Source organism: Lithobates pipiens, unplaced genomic scaffold (genome assembly GCF_037356315.1).
Source record: "Lithobates pipiens isolate NorthernLeopardFrog02 unplaced genomic scaffold, aLitPip1_a1.2 Scaffold_8, whole genome shotgun sequence".
Taxonomy (NCBI): domain Eukaryota; kingdom Metazoa; phylum Chordata; class Amphibia; order Anura; family Ranidae; genus Lithobates; species Lithobates pipiens.
In genome coordinates, this window is record NW_027507903.1 from 129,854,407 (window position 1) to 129,876,838 (window position 22,432).

Genomic DNA, 22,432 nt, shown 5'->3' on the forward strand with positions numbered 1-22,432 from the left:
TAGGTTCCACAGTGAGTATAACAAGCATGTTTTATAGCATATATAGACTGTTTTTACTGTTGTGGGTTTAATAACACAGTATAGGGGCAGCCCCAATGAAAGCGAGAATTTCCAGCTTGAAGTGCGTTTTCCTAGCGGTCAGGAATTTAAGAATTTATTGAAGTATCATGCAATTTTGTATATGACATGAGAATGTGATCTGTGGTAACAGATGGGCTTTTTGGGTAGCAAAGGCAAATATAACTAAAGCCAAACCCCAGACAAAACATTTTTTTTCCCTATGCAGTGCCCAGGTTAACTACTCATATTTTTCTAGGGGAGAAGAGAACGGAGATATACCTACCCGATCCTCTGATCCTCCCAGCACAGATCTGACAACCCCTCCACTCTAGCAGTCTTAAATAGTGGACTGTTCCTGACGTCATCAGGCTTCATAGACCAGGAACAGTCCACTCCGAACTGTGGGGAAGCGCTGTTTTCCGGAAGTATTGAGGGATCGGATAAGTATATGCTTTTTTCTCACCCCTAGACAAAATGAGCAGTTGCCCCTTGCAGTGTGAGCACAGCCAGGCTGCATGGGATATAAAATGTTTTGCCCGGAGTTGGGCTTTAACAATTACAAATGATTTACAAATAATTCTTTAATTAATAAGGCCTCATTCAAATGGACACAGGGGGCTGTACAGTGTTAAGAAGGCACGTGTGCATGTGGCTGTGAGACATGCGATTGTGTACAGCCACCTGTATGAAATGCTAAGGCTGTACATGTGCCTCCACACATCCGAGTGTTTGCATGTGTAGAGGCATGGATGAGCGATCCTGGACACAGACAATTTGCTTCCAGGGCTGTGAATAAACAAATGTCTTTGTCACATTGTATAACCCTCTTAATAAATTCAAAAATCTTCCCTGGAAGAATTATTTAATACGACAAGCATGAGCATGTGCGAATTGCTGGATATAAACATAAGAAGCAAATGTTTGTAATAAAGGTTGTGTAATAGGTGCAAATAATGGAAAACCCCATCCTGTGCTGAGTTACTAGCAGTAGTAGAATATTATTACTTTTATAAACACATTAGGGCTTTGCACTACTATATAGTGACTTTAACTGCATCTCATTTAAATCCAGTTAATGAATCCAGGGATCAAACAATCGGTTCCTACTCATGCTGTCTGGATGATGGACGGTTTATATAATTGTCTCATTGCCAACCTGAATGTATCTATGCTACGTGGTCCTTAAAGGGGACTACCACCCAAAAGTGGAACTTCTGCTTAATTGCCACCTCTCTCCTTCCGGTGTCACATTTGGCACCTTTTAGGGGAGAGGGGGGAACAGAGACCTTTTTTTGACGGGTCTCCTTTCCCACATCCGGGAGACTGCGCCACGGCACTGTCCCTCGGAAGTACAGCCCCCCAAACCCTTCCTCCACCGCCAGGCCAATCAGAACGTGCAGCGTGCTTCATGCATGCACAGTAGGGAACCGGCCGTGAAGCCTTTCCCTTACTTCGAACAGTGGCTGATGCACCCAACAGTCGATCCGAAGATCGGAATGGGATGCCAACATCGCAGGCCCCTTTGACAGGTAAGTGTCCATATATTAAAAGTCAGCAGCTGCAGTATTTGTAGCTGCTGACTTTGAATTTCTTTTCCCCCCGGGCAGACCTCTGCTTTAATAAAGATTAATTAATCTCTTTCAATTAACATTAACTACTCTTTGCTGCTAGTAGAGCCAGGGCCATCTTTAATATTGATTGGAACCCGCGCAAACATTTCCTTGGGCCCCCAAATTTGCAGAACAGGCAGATGTTATGCATAATGACCACAGTTGTAGGCAGGACTTTCAAACATCCTCCTTTACCTCCCCAGTGGGCAGCATTTAGTATAGGTGATGGTGGATATGACCTCAGGGGGCCATGATATACATATGAATGCCGCCTTTTTTACATATGAATGCTTCCAGTCAGCCACTATTTACATATGAATGCAGTCTCTATTTACATATCAATGTCTGTATTTACACGTAAACACAGGGTCTGCATGTGAATCATCTGTACACAACAATAGGGCAGAGCTGGGCAGCATTAGAAACAGAACTTCACACTGAGATATCAGGACAGAACACGAGACTAAAACTTCAAGGGTCAGGGGAATTTAAACTTGGACAGTTGCCAAGTATGAGGCAGCTGCTTTGGGCCCCACAACAATGACTGGGCCCAGGGCAGCTGCCCCTTTTGCCCTGGCTTAAAGACGGCCCTGAGTAGAGCTGTACGATTCTGGCCAAATTGAGAATCACGCTAATTTTGCGTAGAAATAAGATCACAATTCTCTCATGATTCTCGCTGTGTAACATCATCTTTCACATTATACAAGAAAATTGGGCTAACTTTACTGTTTAGTTTTTTTTAATTCACTAAAGTGTATTTTTTTCTAAAAAAATGGCATTTAAAAGACCGCTGTGCCAATACAGTGTGACATAAAATATTGCAACAATCACCATTTTATTCTCTAAGGTCTCTTAAAAATATATATATAATGTTTGGGGGTTCCAAGTAATTTTCTAGCAAAAAATACTGATTTTAACTTGAAAGCCAACAAGTGTCAGAAAATGGTTTAGTCTTTAAGTGGTTAAACATCCCTCATTTAGACCCAAGTTCATTCCTTTCATCTAAAGATCAAAATGTTACAATGTTTATAGTTGGCTCAGGCTGAAGAATGTTGTGATATGTGGCAAACTGCCTGTTTTTTTGTTTGTTTTGTTTTTTACAGCTGTCGGCTTCAGCAGAGAATTCTCTGCATAGAAAGAATCGGGAAAATGTGTTGTTAAGATCGCGAGGGGGGAGAAAATTGCGATAACGATTCTTAGCGATTAATCGTGCAGCTCTAGCTTCTAGCATTAGTAAATAGATAGAAATGTATAATATATGTATTGTTTTAAACTTTTTTTTTAACATTTATTCAGTTGCTTCTTGGTTTTCAGCCTAGGCCAAAATGATGTCATACATCCCATAAGTCTTTATTGGCATTTTTTGTTTTCATCTGGAGGAGGGAAGGAGGGGCTTTCTCAACTAAATAAAACCTTCTGCCTGAGCTAGGGGGAATGAATTCCAGGAAGTAAATGTGACATCAATCATCTGCCGTTACACAAGATGGCCACAGCTATAAATGCTAGAGAAGGGGGGTTTCAGTGAGGTTTCCCAACACAATAAAGCATGGAGACATGGATGGATGCGACACTAATCATATTGTAATTGAATGTTATTAAAAATGACCTTTCCTTTTCAATCTGCAGCCACTGTAATTTTCTGAGAATGCAATGCAATATGGCTACCTGGGGTTGTTCTGTACACAGAAGGTGTACAGTATGCCCCCCAGATATGTAATTTCCTGCTTGTGTGATTGGCTCACCAATTTTCCCAGAAATCTGCACTAAGATACAAGTCGGATTTCAAGCATTCCCTGCAACAAAAAGGAACCAGTCTAAAGGAATGCAGGCCCAGCAGATTTCCTCATTAGTGCCATGCTGCTGCCACGCCTGAGGTAATTATAAAACCACTCCCATAAGTCCATTTTAGAACACAGGCAGAAACAAACACACAGTGATTTCTTCAGACTAAGACCCCTTTCACACTGAGGAGTTTTGCAGGCTCTATAGCGTTCAAAAAAGGGCGCCTGCAAAGCGCCGTAAAACAGCTGCTCCATCAGGCTTTCACACTGGAGCGGTACGCTAGCAGGGCGTCAGAAAAAATCCTGCCAGCAGCTTCTTTCCGCTCCTCCCCATTGAAATCAATGGGGCATCTATGTACATTGAAAGGAGTATAACAAACTTTGTGGCAGATTCCTACCTTTGTTAGTCCCCTTTCACACTGTGCTGCCCTTGGCGTCAGCGGTAAAGTGGCACTAAAAGTAGCGCCGCTTTACTGCAGACGCCCAGGGCAGCACAGTGTGAAAGGGCTCTAACAAAGTTATACTCCTTGCAATGTACATAGATCACCCAGAGGGGAACTTTTTTTTTCTCAACAAAAGTGGAGTTACTTTAAAGCTCTAAAACACTGAAAAAAAATAAAAATTCTCTATGCAGTTGGTCCACGTCTCCACTACAAGTCACGTTAGCTCGAATCTTGCAGATTGGTGCATTTTGGAAGCATTTTTTGTTTAATAGAAATGCATGGAAAAGCTTGACATGAGCATTTTATTGCATTTTGTCGTGCATTTTTCTGCTCAAATGCAATCATTAAAGGTAAATAATAATAATAGCAATAATAGTTATAATTACAAAAAAAATAAAATAATTAAGATAGGAAAAAAAAATAACCCTAATCCTAACATTAACGCCTAACCCTAACCACTAAACCTAACACTAATATTAACCCCTAATCCTAGCCCCTTACATCAATATTAACCACTAGCCCTAATATTAACCCTTAACTCCTAGCCCCTAACAAAGCAAATAAATTATAATAAGTAAAAAAAAAAAAATAGTAATATATAAAATAAATAAATGAACCCCTAACCATAACTTTTAGCCCCTTACGAAAAAAGGGAAAAAATGAATAAACAAATGATAAATAAATAATAAATAAAAGTGGAAGAAAAAGCTGAAAAATGTAACAAACGATGAAACAGATGATATTTGGCTCTATTGGCTAAAAAATTCCAAAGCTCAAAAACGCTTTAAAAACACTCAGAAATACGCACACAAATGTTCGTAAAAATACTTACAAACTCTACGCTCAGGTGTTAGTGCAGTCTTATGTGTGTCAATTTTAGCTTGACCTTTTGAGCTGTAAGACCTGTACACACAATACGAAAATCGGATGGAAAAATTAGTGCGGCTAGCTGTCTGCTGATTTTCACATCGTTAGTACGGTGCTTTCCAAAGCCAATTTCGCTTTTTCGTCAGACAAAAGCTGGATGTGTGTTTTATCAATACGTTTTTCGTACGTAAAAAATCGTAAGAGCAAGACTACGCATGCCCAGAAATGAAAGAATACATACAAAACTTTTCAACACATTACGTCTTCTGACGTTGTATTCTGTTGTTGTATTGTGAGTAACCTCTTCACTTTTGACATGATACTAGCATACCACAAAAAACAGACATTGGTCGTCCGAAAAGCTAAGACCCCATACACACTATTAGATTTTCTGCAGATTTTTGTCTTCAGATTTACCAAAACCATATAATATGAGGTCAACCCTTAATGCCGCGTACACACAATGGAGTTCTGCCTTGCATACACACGATCACGCCAAAGTCCAGTCGTTAAGAATGTGGTGACATACAACATGTACGACGGGACAAAAAGTAAGTTCAATAGCCAGTAGCCAATAGCCTCCGTCTCGTGCTTGCTTCAGAGCATGCGTCGTTTTTGGTCCCTCGGAACAGCATACAGACGACCGGTTTTCCTGATAGAAATTGGTTCTATTTCTACTAGGTCCATCAAAATATTCGTAAAAAAAAAGTCTGATGAGGCATACACATGATCAGAATATAAGAAGAAAAGCTTCCGTTTGACTTTTTCTGTTGAATATTCCACTTGTGTGTATGCGGCATAAATGCCCTGTACCTTAGTGATTGACTCACATTTTAGTGAACACAATTATTTAAGTGTTCCGAAAACATAATTACTGGTAGTATGTACATTGTTTAATTTGCCTTCGCCAAACTACTCAGCTTCCAGAGTTATCAGTTCTGATATAACACGGCTGACTTATACCACCAATGATATAAAAGACATAAACCATTTAACCAGCAGAAACTGCAAGGAACAGTTCCAAACCACCTGCTGGTCTCATAACCCTCTAAATATAAAACTCCCTTCCTGCTGTTAAATGGTCGGAGTAAGTATAATATTCTCTGATCTTGCTTCAAAACAGAAACAGTGCCTCATATTACAGGAAGACTACTGAAAATAATACTTCTGCTCTTAATAATACAATAAGTAAAAAGGCTGCCCAGAGTTAGATGATTTCCTGTTGCGTGGAGACCCTGGTTTCCGTCCAGTGATCTGCAGTCTCTCTCAGGGTATGCGCTGAGCCAACATCCCCTTAACGGCACACAAAGTGGTAGGTCCAGGCCAAATATCATCATTATTCTGGGTTCCATTCTCGGCTCTAATCTCTTGATTGCGAGGTTGCCTGGAGGATTGGTCAGGTACATCAGATCATTCATCTTTCATCCCCAGCCCGTTCAAAAAGGGCGGCTTACAGTCACTTTGGGTATGCTGAATCATGCCATAAGACTTATTCCTTAGGATGTGTGTCTGGTATGGTTTCTCCATGTTTAACGATACATATTGCCACAGCGTATTGACCTAATCTGCCAACACTATCAAACATATCTATCAGGTATCCAGCACCTAATATCAAACATATCTATCAGGTATCCAGCACTTAATATCAAACATATCTATCAGAAACTTCTGTCAGTTCATTCATTTTTGTGGCTCACCCTCCCAAACTTCCCCATATCAGGAATAGACAGACAGGCCAGGGGTTCGTGGGAATGTCACAGAGCTACTTAACTGTCCTCAGTTTTGAAGAGTTGATCCCCTTGCTCCCTTAACCCCACGTATCCCCTTACTACAAGCAGTTCATTCTTATGTCTGGGTTTCTTGGGAATTAGGCTTAATCCAAATCATTTACGGGACATTCATTTGGGTTCTGGGCAGTTTCATAGGTTCCAAACAGGGCGTCCCTTCTCATCATCAATTCATGGGACATTGGTTTTCCTTCTGTTATAGCTGATACATACCGGATCCGTATACTGAAACCATCCAGGAGTGCGCTACTATACTAGATGGATTGTTACCTACCCTTCATCTTAACACACTTTTGGGGCGTTTGTTCCCTCTTTTAGGCGTACTGACTAGCTAGGCCAAGGCACACCTCAGGCCTTGGTAGTTAGGGTATTTGCTTTTCCAAGTGAAGACTCTGACTAGAAGTAAGAAGGCTGGTCGTGGTAGGAGGAGTCCAAGGGGTGTATATACCTCCTCCTCTGTCTGATCCTGCGTTGGCTTGCATTCAGAGTTCCCACCCTTTTACCCCAAACCTTTCATGTACTCATACACATCATACATTTTTCATATTCATACCATTCAGGGTATGCCCTCTTTCAGGCGTACTGACCAGCTAGGCCAAGGCACACCTCAGGCCTTGGTAGTTAGGGTATTTGCTTTTCCAAGTGAAGACTCTGACTAGAAGTAAGAAGGCTGGTCGTGGTAGGAGGAGTCCAAGGGATGTATATACCTCCTCCTCTGTCTGATCCTGCGTTGGCTTGCATTCAGAGTTCCCTCCCTTTTACCCCAAACCTTTCATGTACTCATACACATCGTACATTTTTCATATTCATACCATTCAGGGTATGCTCTCTTTCAGGCGTATTGACCAGCTAGGCCAAGGCACACCTCTGGCCTTGGTAGTTCGGGTATGGCTTTTCCAAGTGAAGACTCTGACTACAAGTTAATATTATTGAAACTGGACTTTCAATGTGATCATGCTTAAATGAAAACAAACTTTAGTTATATTACACAAAAATAGCTATTGACCTGTATTTCGGCCTGCAACAGTCCCATAAACATTCTACTGTGAATTGTATAATTTACACCAACAGTTGATGTCACAGCAGTATTCTGTATCTGCACTGTCATTATCTTTTGCATGTGTGCATGACAGGCAGGAGGCTGGAGTGTTTTGAAGAACAACCTGACTTCTTGATGCCCCCTAGAGGTCACTTGGGAACTTCTAAACTTACCTAATAAGAGGATTGTCTCTGTCAACCCCGGGTACAGAAGGCACATTAGGTAAAGGTCAGCTGTCACATAGACCATCTAATATTTCTACCTTGCCACTGACTAATTTGTGTAAACTTTCAAACATTCCATTTAGGGCTTATTCTCACTTGTCCATTTAGGTAGAAATCCCTTTCCTATGTGGCTGGTGCACATCTTTACTGTACAGTTTAGTGTGAAAAGGAAACGATATGAACTATTCCAACTCATGCAAGTTAATTACCATGCACACTACAGAACAGAACAGTGTGACTCTAGTCTTAATCAGTTGTTTTATTTTTCATATCTTAAAAATAAAATACAGTTCCTTATAGCTGTTTGACCTTCATGCGTATATTGTGCATTTAAATACAAGTGCTTATATGATTATACTGTACAGACTGAACGAACTTTCCTTATTACCTTCACATAACAATATACATTTTTATACATTGTTATAATGTGCATACCTGAGAAAAAATGTCACCTAAACCTATATCTCTAAGAAAGTAAACAGAATGACTGAAAGTATAGCAGTAAAAATATTTTGTTGAAGACACATCTTATTAAAGTGGAATTCCGACGATACACCTAACTAGCCTTGAAACTGTCCTATCCCCCCTCCTTACACCTATGCTAATGAACCTGTGTAAGAAACATTTACATACAATATACTGCCAAAAGTATTGGGTATGCCTGCTTTTACACGCACATGAACTTTAATGGCATCCCAGTCTTAGTCCATAGGGTTCAATATTGAGTTGGCCCAACCTTTGCAGCTATAACAGCTTCAACACTTCTGTGAAGACTGTCCACAGGGTTTAGAAGTGTCTCTATGGGAATGTTTGACCATTCTTCCAGAAGTGCATTTGTGAGTTCATGCACTGATGTTGGACGAGAAGGCCTGGCTCTGTGCTCTAATTAATCCCAAATGAGTTCTTTTGGGTTAAGATCAGGACTCTGTGCAGGCCAGTCAACTTCCTTCATTCTAAACTTGCTCATTCATGTCTTTATGGACCTTGTTTGTGAAATGGTGCGCAGTCATGGTCGAACAGGAAGCCATCCCCAAACTGTTCCCACAAAGTATGAAGCATGAAATTGTTCAAAATGTCTTGGTATACTGATGCCTTAGGAGTTTCCTTCACTGGAACTAAGGGGCCAAGAATAACCCTTGAAAAACAACCCCACACCAAAATCCCCCCTCCACCAAATGAATCGGACCAGTGCACAAAGCAAGGGTCATAAAGGCATGGATGAGCGAGTTTGGAGTGAAGGAACTTGACTGAATTAGAGCGGAGACTGCAAGCCAAACCTTCTTGTCCACATCAGTGCCTGACCTCACAAATGCGCTTCTGGAAAAATGGTGGTGAGACATTCCCATAGACACACTGCTAAACCTTATGGACAGCCTTCCCAGAGGAGTTGAAGCTATTATAGCTGCAAAAGGTGGGCCAACTCAATATTGAACCCTACAGACTAAGACTGGGATGCCATTAAAGTTCATGTGCGTGTAAAAGTGGGTGTCCCAATACAGTTGACAATACAGTAATACCTTGAATTAAGAGCATAATTCATTCCAGAAGCATGCTTGTAATCCAAAGCACTCGTATATCAAAGCGAGTTTCCACAAAAGGAATAATGGAAACTCAGATGATTAGTTCCACAAGAACTGCTGTTGTATGCAGTACTGTATGTGGGCAGAGCTGCATGGATGCTGGTAATGATCGGAGGCACTCTGAGATGCTCGGAGAAGCTCCAAGACATACAGGAACTGCTCCAAACTGGGAGTGTCTCTGAGTGTCTCCGGGCTTCACCAGCACCCCTGCACCTCTGGCCATGCACCAGTGGCTTGAATCCTGCTCATCTTGTGAGACAACGCTTGCAAATCGAGTCAGGATTTTTTTTTAAATGTTGCTCATATTGTGAAACGCTTGTATACCGTGTTACTTGAAATCCGAGGTATTACTGTATAGTGTACTTACCTCTGGTCTGATCAATTTAATGTGATAGTAAACAAACACTGTGTAATTTACATTATCCATTCTCTTTCTGTATATGGATGATGGCACTATATTTATTTTAGTGAATTAAAGATAATTACAGTACCTTTTTCATAATCAATATACAGCTGTCATGTGACCCACTCTTTCTCAACTCTCTGCTGCCAGTAACATGTTCAAACTAGAATTACAGGGAGGTGAGGCCTCCATCAATCCTCTAGTATCCCATCCCATTGTGTTTAACTGATTAGTGGGCATGGAGGAGGAGGAGGGGGGAAGGGGTGGGCTGTCATTTACCCAGAGTGTTTACACCCACATATGTGACTCTATAGTCATTTCGGCTGCACAGATAAGAAAAAGAAGGAAATTAACAGCTTAGAAGGGAACTGAAACTGGAGCATGCTTAGTAGATGTCAACAGCTTGTCTACATAAACTCAGGTTGCAGCGGGGACACAGTCAAGGAGGGATGGACAGAGAACAGTGTCAACCAGTTTATTTTTTTGCAGAATACAGAAAATGAATCCCACAATGCCTAATTGAGTTTGAATAGCATGTAATATAGCATGTACTGACAGTTTCTTAATGATGTGAGTTTAATGACTCTATTGCAACTTCTACATATAAGGACTGGTAGGTTGCAATATATGACATTTTGTTCTTGGGTTTAGTTATGCTTTAAGTACATTATCATTAGAAGTACAGTACCTACTCAAGTTTGGAAAACACTGGCATATCCTGTTCCCGATTTGTCCACCCATCCCTGACATGTTAATACTTGTATTTGTATCAAGAAGGGAAAAGAAGGCACACACCAAGACCATTCAATCAGAAGAAAGTGTCACCTCACAAGGTGCCAAGCTGCAGTCTACATAGACAAAGGCCCTCAAGAAAATCACAAGGTATGGACATTCTGACCAAAATGCACTTTCCAACACAAAAAAGTTGCTACTCTGTAGCTCACATGAGTTGTTCAAACAGCGCAATATTACATTGCACAACAGAAAAGCCAAGTGTGCTATTTACCTACTTATTGCATATTACAGGAAGAAAGATGTACCCCAACATATATACCAAGGCTTAAAGCTGAAATTTAACTTAAAAAATTGCCTACAGCTTTAGTCACATCATTTACCTGTAATGAAGTATGTCCTATGACCTATGTTATGCAGGTAGTTGGATCCTTGAGAAATCTTCACTGCAGGGATGCCCTATCTCTCTTTTATCTTCCTGTCTCTGAACTTTCAGCACTGCAATGGTTAACAGTTTCAGTTCTTCAGGTGAAACAGCAGTATAGATGGTCCAACAGGGGCATGTCCCCTCCTTTCTTTTCCTCCATTGAGAGAGGTTCTTTCATTGATTGTACAGCTTGTAACATAATTTGTGAATGGGGGAGAGAATCTTGTGACTGATAAGACTATTCCCCATTCACAGATCATGATACAAGCAATGTAATCAATGAAACAATGAACTTTTCATACTGGAGGAGGGAGGAGAGGGTGTGTCCCTGTCAGACCATAAGTATTGATGTTCTACCTGAAGACCCAGATCTGTCAACCATGCAGCTGGAAGTTCAGAGACAGGAAGAGGACAGGTATTCCTGCTGTGAAGATTTCCAACTGCTTGTACAATGTGGGATATCCTTCATTACAGGTAAGTGATATGACTAAAGTTGTAGGTAGTTTTTAAGCCTAAATGCAAAAATAGTGCAGCGATCCAACAATTCTATGAAAAAATTTTCATGTATGAATATGTCACCATGTATAAAATAATTATATGCAAGTACAATGGTGCAAAATATACTTAAAGTGCCAAAAACAGTGCAATGGTGCAAAAAAAAAGTATTTTAACACATATACTGAATAAAGTTAAATATATATCATAAATAAAAAGTTAATGTATTAAAGTGTCCAAATAGGGAAGCTTCTAACATAGATCTCTCCACAAGCGCTCCTTGGTGCAGTGATGAAGCCACACGTGTATCCACAAGTACACAGATTCCACCACTATGCACTCACCAGAGCAAGCAAAAAAGTATGCCTGATACAGTTATGCCATCACTTAGGACCTCCTTCCTGATCCCCACAACAGATATCCCATTAGCGGTCAGGTACATCTGGGCAGCTTGTCCTGTACAAGGCCACATTTTGTGTGCATGCACTAAGAGTAGGCAGTCTCCCGAAGACGTGCATGCGCGCAAATTGCGTAGGGAAGTGCCTGACCAACTGACGTCCCGCTGCCGAATCTGGTTCCTAGAGAGGTGGCCATCTTGGTAAATTTGGCCGTTTTGTGTTTGTTTTATCTATGTGGAAACCTTTTATATTGTATGCCTTTTAATTGAGTAAAAATACTACACTATTTAACGATCTTTGGGCCCTGTGTGGTCAGCTATTCCTTGTACAGGACGAGCTGCCCGAACATACCTCACTGGGATATGTATTGTGGGGATCAGGATGGCATAACTCTGTCAAGCTTGTTTTTTTGCTTGCTCTGGTGAGTGGTGGTGGAATCAGTGTACTTGTGGATACACATGTGGCTTATCTCTCCACCAAGAAGCACTTGTAGAGATGTTGGAAGCATCCCTATTTGGACACTTTAATTCATGACCTTTTTGTTTATGATATGTTTTGCACTTTATTCAGTATATGTGTTATAAAATATTTGTTTTGCCCCATTGCACTGTTTTTGGCACTAAGTATATTTTGCACCATTGTATTTGCTTAGAATTATTTTTACATGGTGGGATGTTCATACATGAAAACTTTTTTATAGCATTGTTAGAGCGCCGCACTACTTTTGTATTATGTCGAAGTGAGATATTGTCAACTCTTAGTGCCAGCAGCTGAAAATTACTTAGCACTCACTAGGTTTGGCAGCAAAAGGGTGGGCTGTAACACCAACATGCTGCACATTACATGATCAGCAAGGAGAAAGAACCTTCCGTCATACATTTTGCTTGTAAAGCAAACAGGAATTGCTCCATACAGACAAACTTACCTTATACTATAATTAATTATAACCCATCATGCAACTAGCTAATGCACTTTGAGTGTCACGTGTCCTCAGTAAAATTATCTTAAAAACATTAGGGACCCATTGATCTATGTGGTTCTATGCGTTTACATTGCTCATCAATGTGTTGCTTTAACCACTTGACCACTGGGCACTTAAACCCCCTTCCTAACCAGACCAATTGTCAGCTTTCAGTGCTCTCACACTTTGAATTAAACAATTACTCAGTCATGCAACACTGTACCCATATTAAAATTTTGTCCTTATTTAATCACTGCTGTTTTTTTTTTTTTTTTTATGCTATAAATCAAAAAATCAAAAAAGATCAAAAAAGACTGAAAATTCAGTAAAAAAATAATTCTTTGTTTCATTTATTGCAGAGTATTGGCAGAGTATTGGCAGAGTATTTCAGTTTTGCAGAGTACTGCAGAGTATTGCACACTGTTGCAGAGTATTGGCAGATTATTGCACAGTATGGCAGAGTACTGCAGATTATTGTCACTGAGCAGCGCTGTGGGCACTACACATCCAGCCCACAGCGCTGTTGCAATCTCTCCCCTCGCACTGTACCCATCGGTACAGAGAGGGGAGGGAGGAATGGGCGTCATGACATGACGCCAGTTTGTTTACAAGTGATCGCTCTGTCATTTGACTGAGCGATCACATGGTAAATGGCCAATACCAGCGGCCGTTTACTGCGATCCGTAATGCGCCGGGTCTTCTGGATCCGGCGGTCATTGATGTTTGTGAGAGCAAGATTCTGGGAGGACGTCTATGGACATCCACACAGAAAAACCTGACCGAGCTGTAGCCGTCTTTGCAAGTGGTTAAAGGGTTAATTTACTGTTACCAAAAACTGTCTATGCAAGTAAGAGATATAAAAATGCCTATGCAGGTAGATACAAACTGTACAGCTTTGACTAAAGTTGAATACTGCCCTTGCTATAGGTGTAAGCCATTTAAAGTGGTAGTAAACACCGCCTTGTTGACACGTACCTGCTGGTAAGCCTAAAATAAAGCTTACCTACAGGTACAAGGAATATCTTCTAAACGTGCAGCCGGTATTCACTATTCACTATATATTCACTATTTCTGCAGCCGGTGGCTTCACCAGCACGTGCGCACTGCACTCTAAATGGACGGCATACTGAGTATGCCATTCATTTAGAGCGATGTGCTGCAATCAAGGCTTCCCTTATGCATGAGTGGGAGTGACGTCATTGCAGCTTGGGCCAATAAAATGCCTGGAGCCTGCAGACCTGGAAGGAAGACCAGATGAAGATGGAAGCCATGCCAGCAGTGACAGTGCACTGCTGTAGGAGTTCATTTTAAAGTAGGTCTTTCAAAATGTGCTAGTATGCGGGGCATACTAGCACATTAAGTCATTGAGTGCAGTGGAAAGTTTTCTTTTTTTTAAACTGCCTTTACTACTGCTTTAACCACTTGCCGACCAGCTCACGCCAATATATGTCGGCAAAGTGGCACGGGTGCACATAATCCCATACGGGTACATCGGGCCTTTAAGAGCCACCAGAGGGCACGCCAGCACGGGGATTTCCCCAAAAGGGGAAAGTTCCACTTATTTAAATCCCCCTCTTCTCTGCCATATTTGGAATTTTTTTAGGGGGGAGTGGGTACCTGTCTTGACAGGTAACTGCTCCCACTTCTGGGCAGATCTCTGTGGCGATCTGAGCGGAAGTTCGGCGGGCCCCTTCCCTTTCCCTTGCAGCCTTCTGAGACACATCCCAGGTTCTGGATGACTGCAGGACCATTCACAAAGCATAGCGCGGCTTGGCTTCACTGCCAGTTTCATTTAGACAAGATGCCTGCGCCTGGACCCAAAGCCGATTGAAGAATTGGCTTGGGTGAGGACAACGCTGGATTTTGGACAGGTAAGTATCCCTACATTAAAAGTCAGAAGCTACAGTATTTGTAGGTTCTGACTTTTCATTTTTTTGGGGGGAGACTGGAGCTCCTCTTTAATCATCATAACCTAATGACAGCCTAATACAGTACTAGCATTCCCTGTTCATTCCACTGCCTCTATACGACCTGTCTGATATTATTCATGGGCATGCTGGGTGAACAGGGAATACTGATCCTTTGCATCTCTGTCACACTATTAACATTATGCCCCCCTGAATTTTTTTTTTTACTCGACCCCTGAATCAAATAGACTAGTTTCGGCCTTGATATATAATGTTCCATTCTTTGGTTTTCATATAGGAAAATACAAGCACGAATATGCATAAAATAGAGCAAGATTGTACTAAACTGGTCAAAACACACTATTAAAGTTAACATGGATACAATCAAGTCAGTGATTTCACTCTGCAAAATCATGTTAGCGAACACAATACTTCATCAGACTGGGTGACACCAGTCCCGAGAAGAAAGAGGAGATGGCAAGAGAAGGGGAGGGCAAGATTAGGGGTCGATGGTCAGAAAGGGATAGGGAAGAAGAAGTAGGGCAAAGGGGTACAATAATCTTAACAACAAATTCATACATTGCCTTTCAGGTGGAGAAACTAAGGATGAAATATTGCAAAAAATAAAAATAAAAAATCTCTTTACACTATTAGACACCTACAGTAGGCTACACTCCTTTGACTCAAAGAAACTCAAAGAAAACAAAGTAATAAGGCTGGAAAGGATCAGGCTGGCCCCACAAGGCCTGCACCACTGTTCTGCAGACTTACCTTTTCATTCTGAAGAAATTCATGTTTATCTTTTAATGTCCCTTTCAGATGGACTGCTGAAAGGAAGGATCTGCCTTTATTATTAGTACCTAGTGATTCTCTGTGTTATAATAAGAAGAGGAGCATCATCTCCTTCCTTCCTTCAGCTGTGAAAAGCATTCGAAAACATCTCGGCTAAAACTAAATGCCTATTGCCTATGATGCCTCTTATTTATCCAACAGCTCAGTGCAGACTCCTGGGAAAAGCTATGGGCCAATCACGTGAGAAAGTTGTTTTCAGGGACCATTCTGCAAACAAAGGGTGTCCAGAACATAATTTTTTTTTTATCCCCAGTGTTTTGTTTTGATTTTTGCTGTGTCCCATTGGGAAGACTTTCCCTTTCCCAACAGGAAGGAAGTAGCTTTTTAAAGTAAGGGGAAATTGCCTTTTAGACAGCCGTGATTAGCACAGATGTCCCAATTTAAAGGTTACCCATCTATTCTCGTTCCACTGGCAACTGTAAATATCATGAATTTCCTATTACCTTCTGTCACAATGACAATGGTCACCAAGTCAAATACAGTAGGTTTATCTTCCCGGTGGTGACACAGACAACGATAAAATTCTGCCACGGTTTCAGCATTTCCCCACTATATCCACAAATATAAAGAAAGATTTGACTTTAGATATGCTTGTTTTATAGATACTCTAGCATAGTTTTTAAATAGTTTTTTTCATCTGTGAAGCAGTATTGAAAGCTTGCACTGCTACTGCTTATGGAGGATCACAGCTGAGAAATGCCGAAAGGTGAACAGAACTGAAACTCTCCAAGCTGTACTGACAATTTCTGAGCAAGTTACAGCACACTTGGAACCTGGTGCATTAAAGATAATATATTTAAATTTATAATGTGATTGCAATGCAGTCATCTTCATGGCCTAGAATGCAATCAGCGCTCTAAAGTTCTGATAAATAAAGCACCTGGTTTATTTAACCAAATTTCCTTCTTTTTATCGAAGAAACATTCATTTCATACAAATACTCAAAAGTTATGGTATAAGAAACATTTTATTTATTTAAACAAACTTTTCTTTTTACCAAAGAAATATTATTATCATAAGAAAACGCAAAAATTATGGTTATGTTTTACAAACCACCTGTTTTTTTTTTTTTTTTTAAACCAGACCTTTTTCTTTTTATTAACAAATGTTATTTTCATAAAAAAACAAAATTGAAAGCGCATCTTTGATGTCTAGGAGAGAAAAGTGCGATTATGATAAACGTACCTAAAACCAGTTAACTTGTAGAACTCCTAGTGAACCTCCTTTAAGTGTGAGTAATAATAACCACAAAAATATTAAATAGGTATAAATGCCACAGTCTACTTCTACTGCACTAAGAGCTGCGGGCAATTAGGTAATTAAAGGAAAAGATAAAAAGGAAACTTATTTCCTCCTAGTCCTGCTTACCTCTCGGGTTCATACCCAGCCTGTAGTCTGGTAGCACTGTATCTCTGAGCTGCTGTCTCATGCCCATGAAGATGCCCACCGTGCACAGGTGAACAGCCATTAAGCAGGGAACGTCTGTGTGAAGAATGAGTTGGGGAAAGTGGGGACTCCTTTACATCCCCTACAATTAGTCGATAGTCAAATAGTCCTTGCTGAGCATCCCCGTCATACCTGTACCCATCCATGCCCAGCAAAGTGGTGAGATATGCTGCTGTGCAAGAATAATTGAAGAACAAACAATTGTTCCAAGCAGTCACCAAAACATCCTGTGCAGGCTGCCACAAGTAGTTTGATGAGCAGATCTGCTCAGTCTTGTTATGTGAATGCCCTTTAAGTTTTAAGACAGGTTGCCCTTGGTGCTGAACTCAAGCAGTGCAGACAGAAGGCTGGCTTCCCTGAGCTGTGCAGTATCTGTCAAAGAGGATCGGAGTATTTAACATCCTGATAGCTGGGGAATTTGCACACTTGCAGATTTCCCTGCCCCCTTTCCTCCCTACGTGTGCCTGTCTCCAGGAGCTGTCTCCACCCAGAGGACAGATTGTTGGTGTTTCACCAGGGACCATGAAGTGCTGTGTCCTTCCTTCTTCAGGGCACCTTTATCAAAGGACCCAGGCTGCCCAGCTAATGCTGATGTGAGCATGTTGCTTTCTGCAAGCTTAATGTGCAGAACAACAGGCAGCCCTGATAAGAAAGGATGAGCACTTTTACCGAAAAGTCATTCTACAGCTTAGACACACAGCTGCACATCAGCTGCTTTTGAATACATATTAGTCCTTTACTTTCGCTTGCGTAATAGCAATCTTGAGTGACTGCATTTTTTTCAAACTGTATATACAGGTTCACACAAATTTATTTATATATGCCTAGATTTGTGAATGATCCTTAGCAGGTATGGAATAAGGCAGGCTAGTAGCATTACTGTACATTATTTTGATTGAATCATGTGTCTTTGACTTTACAGAATTACAGGTGACCAACCCTCCAGCATTACACCCAGGCTACGGACAAAAATGTACATTATTACAGGAACAAAATGTCATACTGAGTAAATAATCACATAACAAAAACACATAAAGTAAAACATTAGAGATGAGCAAATCTGCCTCGGTTAGATTCCCAGGGAAGTACAGACAGTCCCTGGGTTACGAACAAGATAGAGTCTGTAGGTTTGTTCTTAAAGTGCTTGTTATATAGTTACAAAAAACACAGTCACTTTCATCACTACTAGGTCTTCCAAAGTGTGGAGTAACAGATGTCAGATAAAATGGTGGTATGAAAGCTATATATGGTATCCCAAAACTGGGTGGATGCTGTCTCCCACAAATGGGGTAATCCGAAAGGAACTAAAAGAAAAACAGAAATGGAAGGCGTACACACTTAGTGTGTCACCAGAGATAATTTAATAATAAGAAATTTTGGTATAAAAGTGGGTACTCACCAAATGCAACTGACAAAAGGCCATAAACACAGTGCATGGACATGCACAGAACACGGGATACAGCTAACGTGTTTCAGGGGCGCACCCCCTTCCTCAGAGCTAGTCATAAGAAAATTGTACTCTTAAAAAAATAAAGCTAAAGTCATAACTTTGTACAAATTGGCCAGTGCAAGACAGTGAAATAATATAGTTTGTAAGCTTCACAATATCTTAAACGTTTAATAAAATGTCAAAACAGAGTGCACAGAAGGCTCCCCAACCCCAAAGTCAGATCACCTACAAAGACAATTTAAAAATAAAGCTGTTTCTAAAAAAAATATATATCTATATAATTTTTTCCTAGTCCCAGGTTTCCAACGCTAAATTATTATATTGCCTTTGCAAGCGATTTGATTTAGATGGGTGGGGGGCTTTCAATAAAGCATACCTTTCATTATCATGGGTGGTCTACTTTAAAGCCAAACTCACTTTTTTTATTTTTAATATGGTTTGGGAGGAAATAAAGGGTAAAAATATCCTTGAGTTTCACTTTAAAAAAGGCTTGTGAAATACAGTTTCATAATTTCAGTTAGCCACGCAACAAATATGAAGGAAAAATGTTCTATGAAAAAACACATGTAGCCTGTCATCACCTTAGTACACGTGGACAGGATTTTAAGAGGCTGTAGGACATCAGTAACATTAACATGTAACAAAGGATAAAAAAGAGGAAAGAAACCCCTCTAAGCTTTCCAAGATACACAGCATTTTGCTATTTAAGTGCCGGTTCACACTAGCGTGATGCCAGACATCGCATGTAATTCGCAGAGCACAGCTGTTCACATTACATTCGATGTCTGTGCGGGTGCAATGTCAGCCATACAGATAGTATGGCTGATATCACACCGCATTCGGTCCAAACACGCACAGGACCCTTTTTTCTGTTCGGACCAGAATCGGATCGCATGTGTGTTCACACATATGCGATCCAATTCATGTCCGAACTGTCAGTTCGCAGTGCAATATGCGAGCTGAAATTGGGGTGTCGTTAACATATAATGACACTCCCCATCAGATCGCATATGGCAGTGTGAACTGCCGTGCGTGTCAAGTGTGATGCGGGAACCCGCAGTTGATTCGCAGGGTTCTCGCATCGCACTAGTGTGAACCGGCACTAAGGATATTCAGTAAGGATTTACATTTACTTTAACCACTTAAGGACCAGCCACCGCAGTTGTACTGTGGCAATGTGTCTGGTTCCCGCGAATGGCTGTCATTGAAAGTTAGCTCATACATGGCAATTTGTGGGTGCACTGGCCAGCAGGGCTCCCCGCAATGACAGAATGGGGATCTGCCTGTGTAAACAAGGCAAATCTCTGTTCTGGCAGGGGAAATCAGACAGATCCTGTCTTTCTGCTATCCCTTGATCGTCCCTAGTGTTAACCCCTTCCCTGCCAGTGTCATTAGTACAACAGTGCATACTTTTAGCACTAATTACTGTAATAATGTGACTGGTTTCCAAAAAAGTGTCAAAAGTGTTAGTTAGGTGTCCTATCTGTCTGCCACAATCCCACTAAAAATCGCTGATTGCTGCCAAAATAATACAAATGCCATAAATCTATCCTCTATATTTTGTAGATGCTATAACTTTTGCCCAAAGCAATTAATATTCTGCACAGATGTCAATGGAAATCAAACCCCAAAATCGCAAAAAATAGTACAGAACTACTTTTTGAAATCGGTGCGGCACCACAAATGCAGCATTGCACTGATTAGGACAGTGCCATTGCCGGCAATTGCCAGCGATTTGAAATGCGATTAGACATGTCAAATCGCACCAATGTGAACCAGGGCTGAGGCTGATTTCTCTGAAAATATTAAAGCCATATAACTAGCATCCTTAGAAGGAAGGGTCAGCTATGGTAGCCTGTGCATTCATTAGTACAAATGTTATTTAAATGTTCCTTTTGTACTAAAATAATAAGAATTTTTTATTTATTTTGAAGTCTGTTCTAAGGAGTCGGATGAGGTACACAGAACTGTAGTACATATTGGACATGTAGGATATGCTGCCACCAAAATGTAAAAGGATATTGCGAGGGAATGCCACAGAGCAACAACCCAGTATTCCAGATTAGGAAGATAATCCCCAAATGGGGAAGCCAGTACTTGGATGAACGAAGAGCCCTTAACTGGACAATGCCAAGGACAACCAATTGTTCTCCTTAAGGAAAAAAAAATGTAATGACAACTTATTAACAAGAAAGTAACCTAGAATAACAGCTAAATTGGTCATCAAAAGAAAGTTACTAGGGTAAAGCCTCAGCCTGTCAACCAAACCCTTAACTTCAGGGAAAAAGTTATGATGGGCAAGATGTGTCTATAAGAAATAAACCAGCTAGTTAAAAGCCTAGTGCTAAGTGGAGCACCTGTAAACATTGACATCAGGCAGAGGTCATGATAAAGGAAGCTGCCTGAGTAGGTAATTAAAAAAATAATGCCTCACTCAGGGCTTTTTTTCAGGGGGAACTTGGTGGAACTCAGTTCCACCACCTCTGGCTCAGACCCTTTGGTGTCTGCTCACCACAATCACTTGTAAACACAGAAGTCTGGTTTCTGTGTTTACAAGTGACAGCTCTGCACTATGTGTGTAACCCCCATGAACTCTGCACTCTGTATGTAATGCAATCCTGATATTTAATGGCCATTTAAAACCCGTCTACTGTTTGTGAAATATGACCACACCCACTGTTTGATGTGATTTGGAGGGTGTGTGTGGGTGTGGAGGGGTTTTGGGGGGGTCGTGGTTGAGTTCCAGCACCTATCGTTTGAGAAAAAAAAGTCCTGGCCCCACTAAAGTTTTCCATAAAGAGTATAAAACATAGGATTTCAGGAATGAGCCATTTTTTGCCTGTAAGGGGCAGAATCCACCACAGAGGAACAAGGGTTAGAAAACACCTTGCAAGTTCTAGGAGTAAAACATGTAAAGGCATCCAGAAAGGGAACTGTGTTCCAATAATTAGATGTGTGAAATCTCACAAAGGAGAAGAGTACTGGCAGATAATAGAGAGTTTTGTTTGTTGAACATAATCATGAATAAACGGTTGCATAAAGAAACATAAACATAAATAATGCCTGAACAACCCCCATCCAAAAATGTCCCACTATAAATGAACATAAAAATCTAGTGACAATGTTATCACCAACCAGGCACCATACACTTCGGGGCACATCAAACATGTTTTAGACTACTGACCATCCAAGGAGGAGCAGCAGAAAAAGGGAGATCCTGGAAGGAGGGAAAAAGTATGGGAACAAGTATGATAAACCCTAAGGAAGATAAAGTATAGCAACCCTCTTTTCCAGGAACTGTGAGGGTGTGAGACACTAACTCTGTTCAGTGGAGAAAAAAAAATAAGGCATACCAATAAGAGAAGCAAAGAATAGGAGGCACCAAGGAGGACACAACGATTTGTGCCATGGGTAAAAAATAAAGATTACCAGAGGACACTGAGGAATCTGGTGTCACACGATAAGGGTAAGGGAGTAGTGAATGTTTCCTACCTATGGAGGAAAGCATGAAACTTCTATAGATAGAGGCAAGGCTTGAAGGTGGTCAAGCATGGTAGAGAGTACAATGGTGGGAGAACACACTAAAATACGTATTTCTAATAGGGTAGAAATCTCAAGGTACAGAAAAATACCTTGTCGGTTCGGGAAAAAAAAGCACAGACTTGTGCAAGAATGCCAAAAGAGGAAGTTAAAAAAGATGCTTGATCTAACTTTTGGAATAGAGCTAGAAGGAAAACCTGAGCATTAAAAACTGCAAAGATACAAACAAAAAATGAAGCTGCAGAACAGGCAGAGAATGTGTCTGTAGCGGATGACATTTTGGACAAAATGTCATTCATGTGTAAATTTAGTTTTTGCCTCAGAACAGTAGTGGGGTTCTGAGGGTTAATTATGTAGGTTAACTTTGACATCAGTTTGGCTGAGCTGTGTTAGAGTTCTGCCTGGTCATGTGTACGGTGAGGGGCACATG

General features: G+C 40.8%; 1 protein-coding gene across 3 annotated transcripts in view; it reads right to left on the reverse strand.

Annotated features, from left to right (window-relative positions):
* The window catches only part of IMPDH1 (inosine monophosphate dehydrogenase 1), a 238,037-nt gene extending 220,645 nt beyond the window's left edge, over window positions 1-17,392 (reverse strand). The window contains exon 1 of one of the 3 annotated variants that reach the window (XM_077470732.1): window positions 16,935-17,392. In XM_077470732.1, the coding sequence (XP_077326858.1) occupies window positions 16,935-17,158 (224 nt within the window). In that variant the 5' untranslated portion in view covers window positions 17,159-17,392. Of the gene's footprint in view, window positions 1-15,485; window positions 15,666-16,934 lie in introns of those variants that run through there. The other 2 variants (XM_077470733.1, XM_077470734.1) reach the window with 2 other exon arrangements.
* Window positions 17,393-22,432: the final 5,040 nt, after the last annotated feature.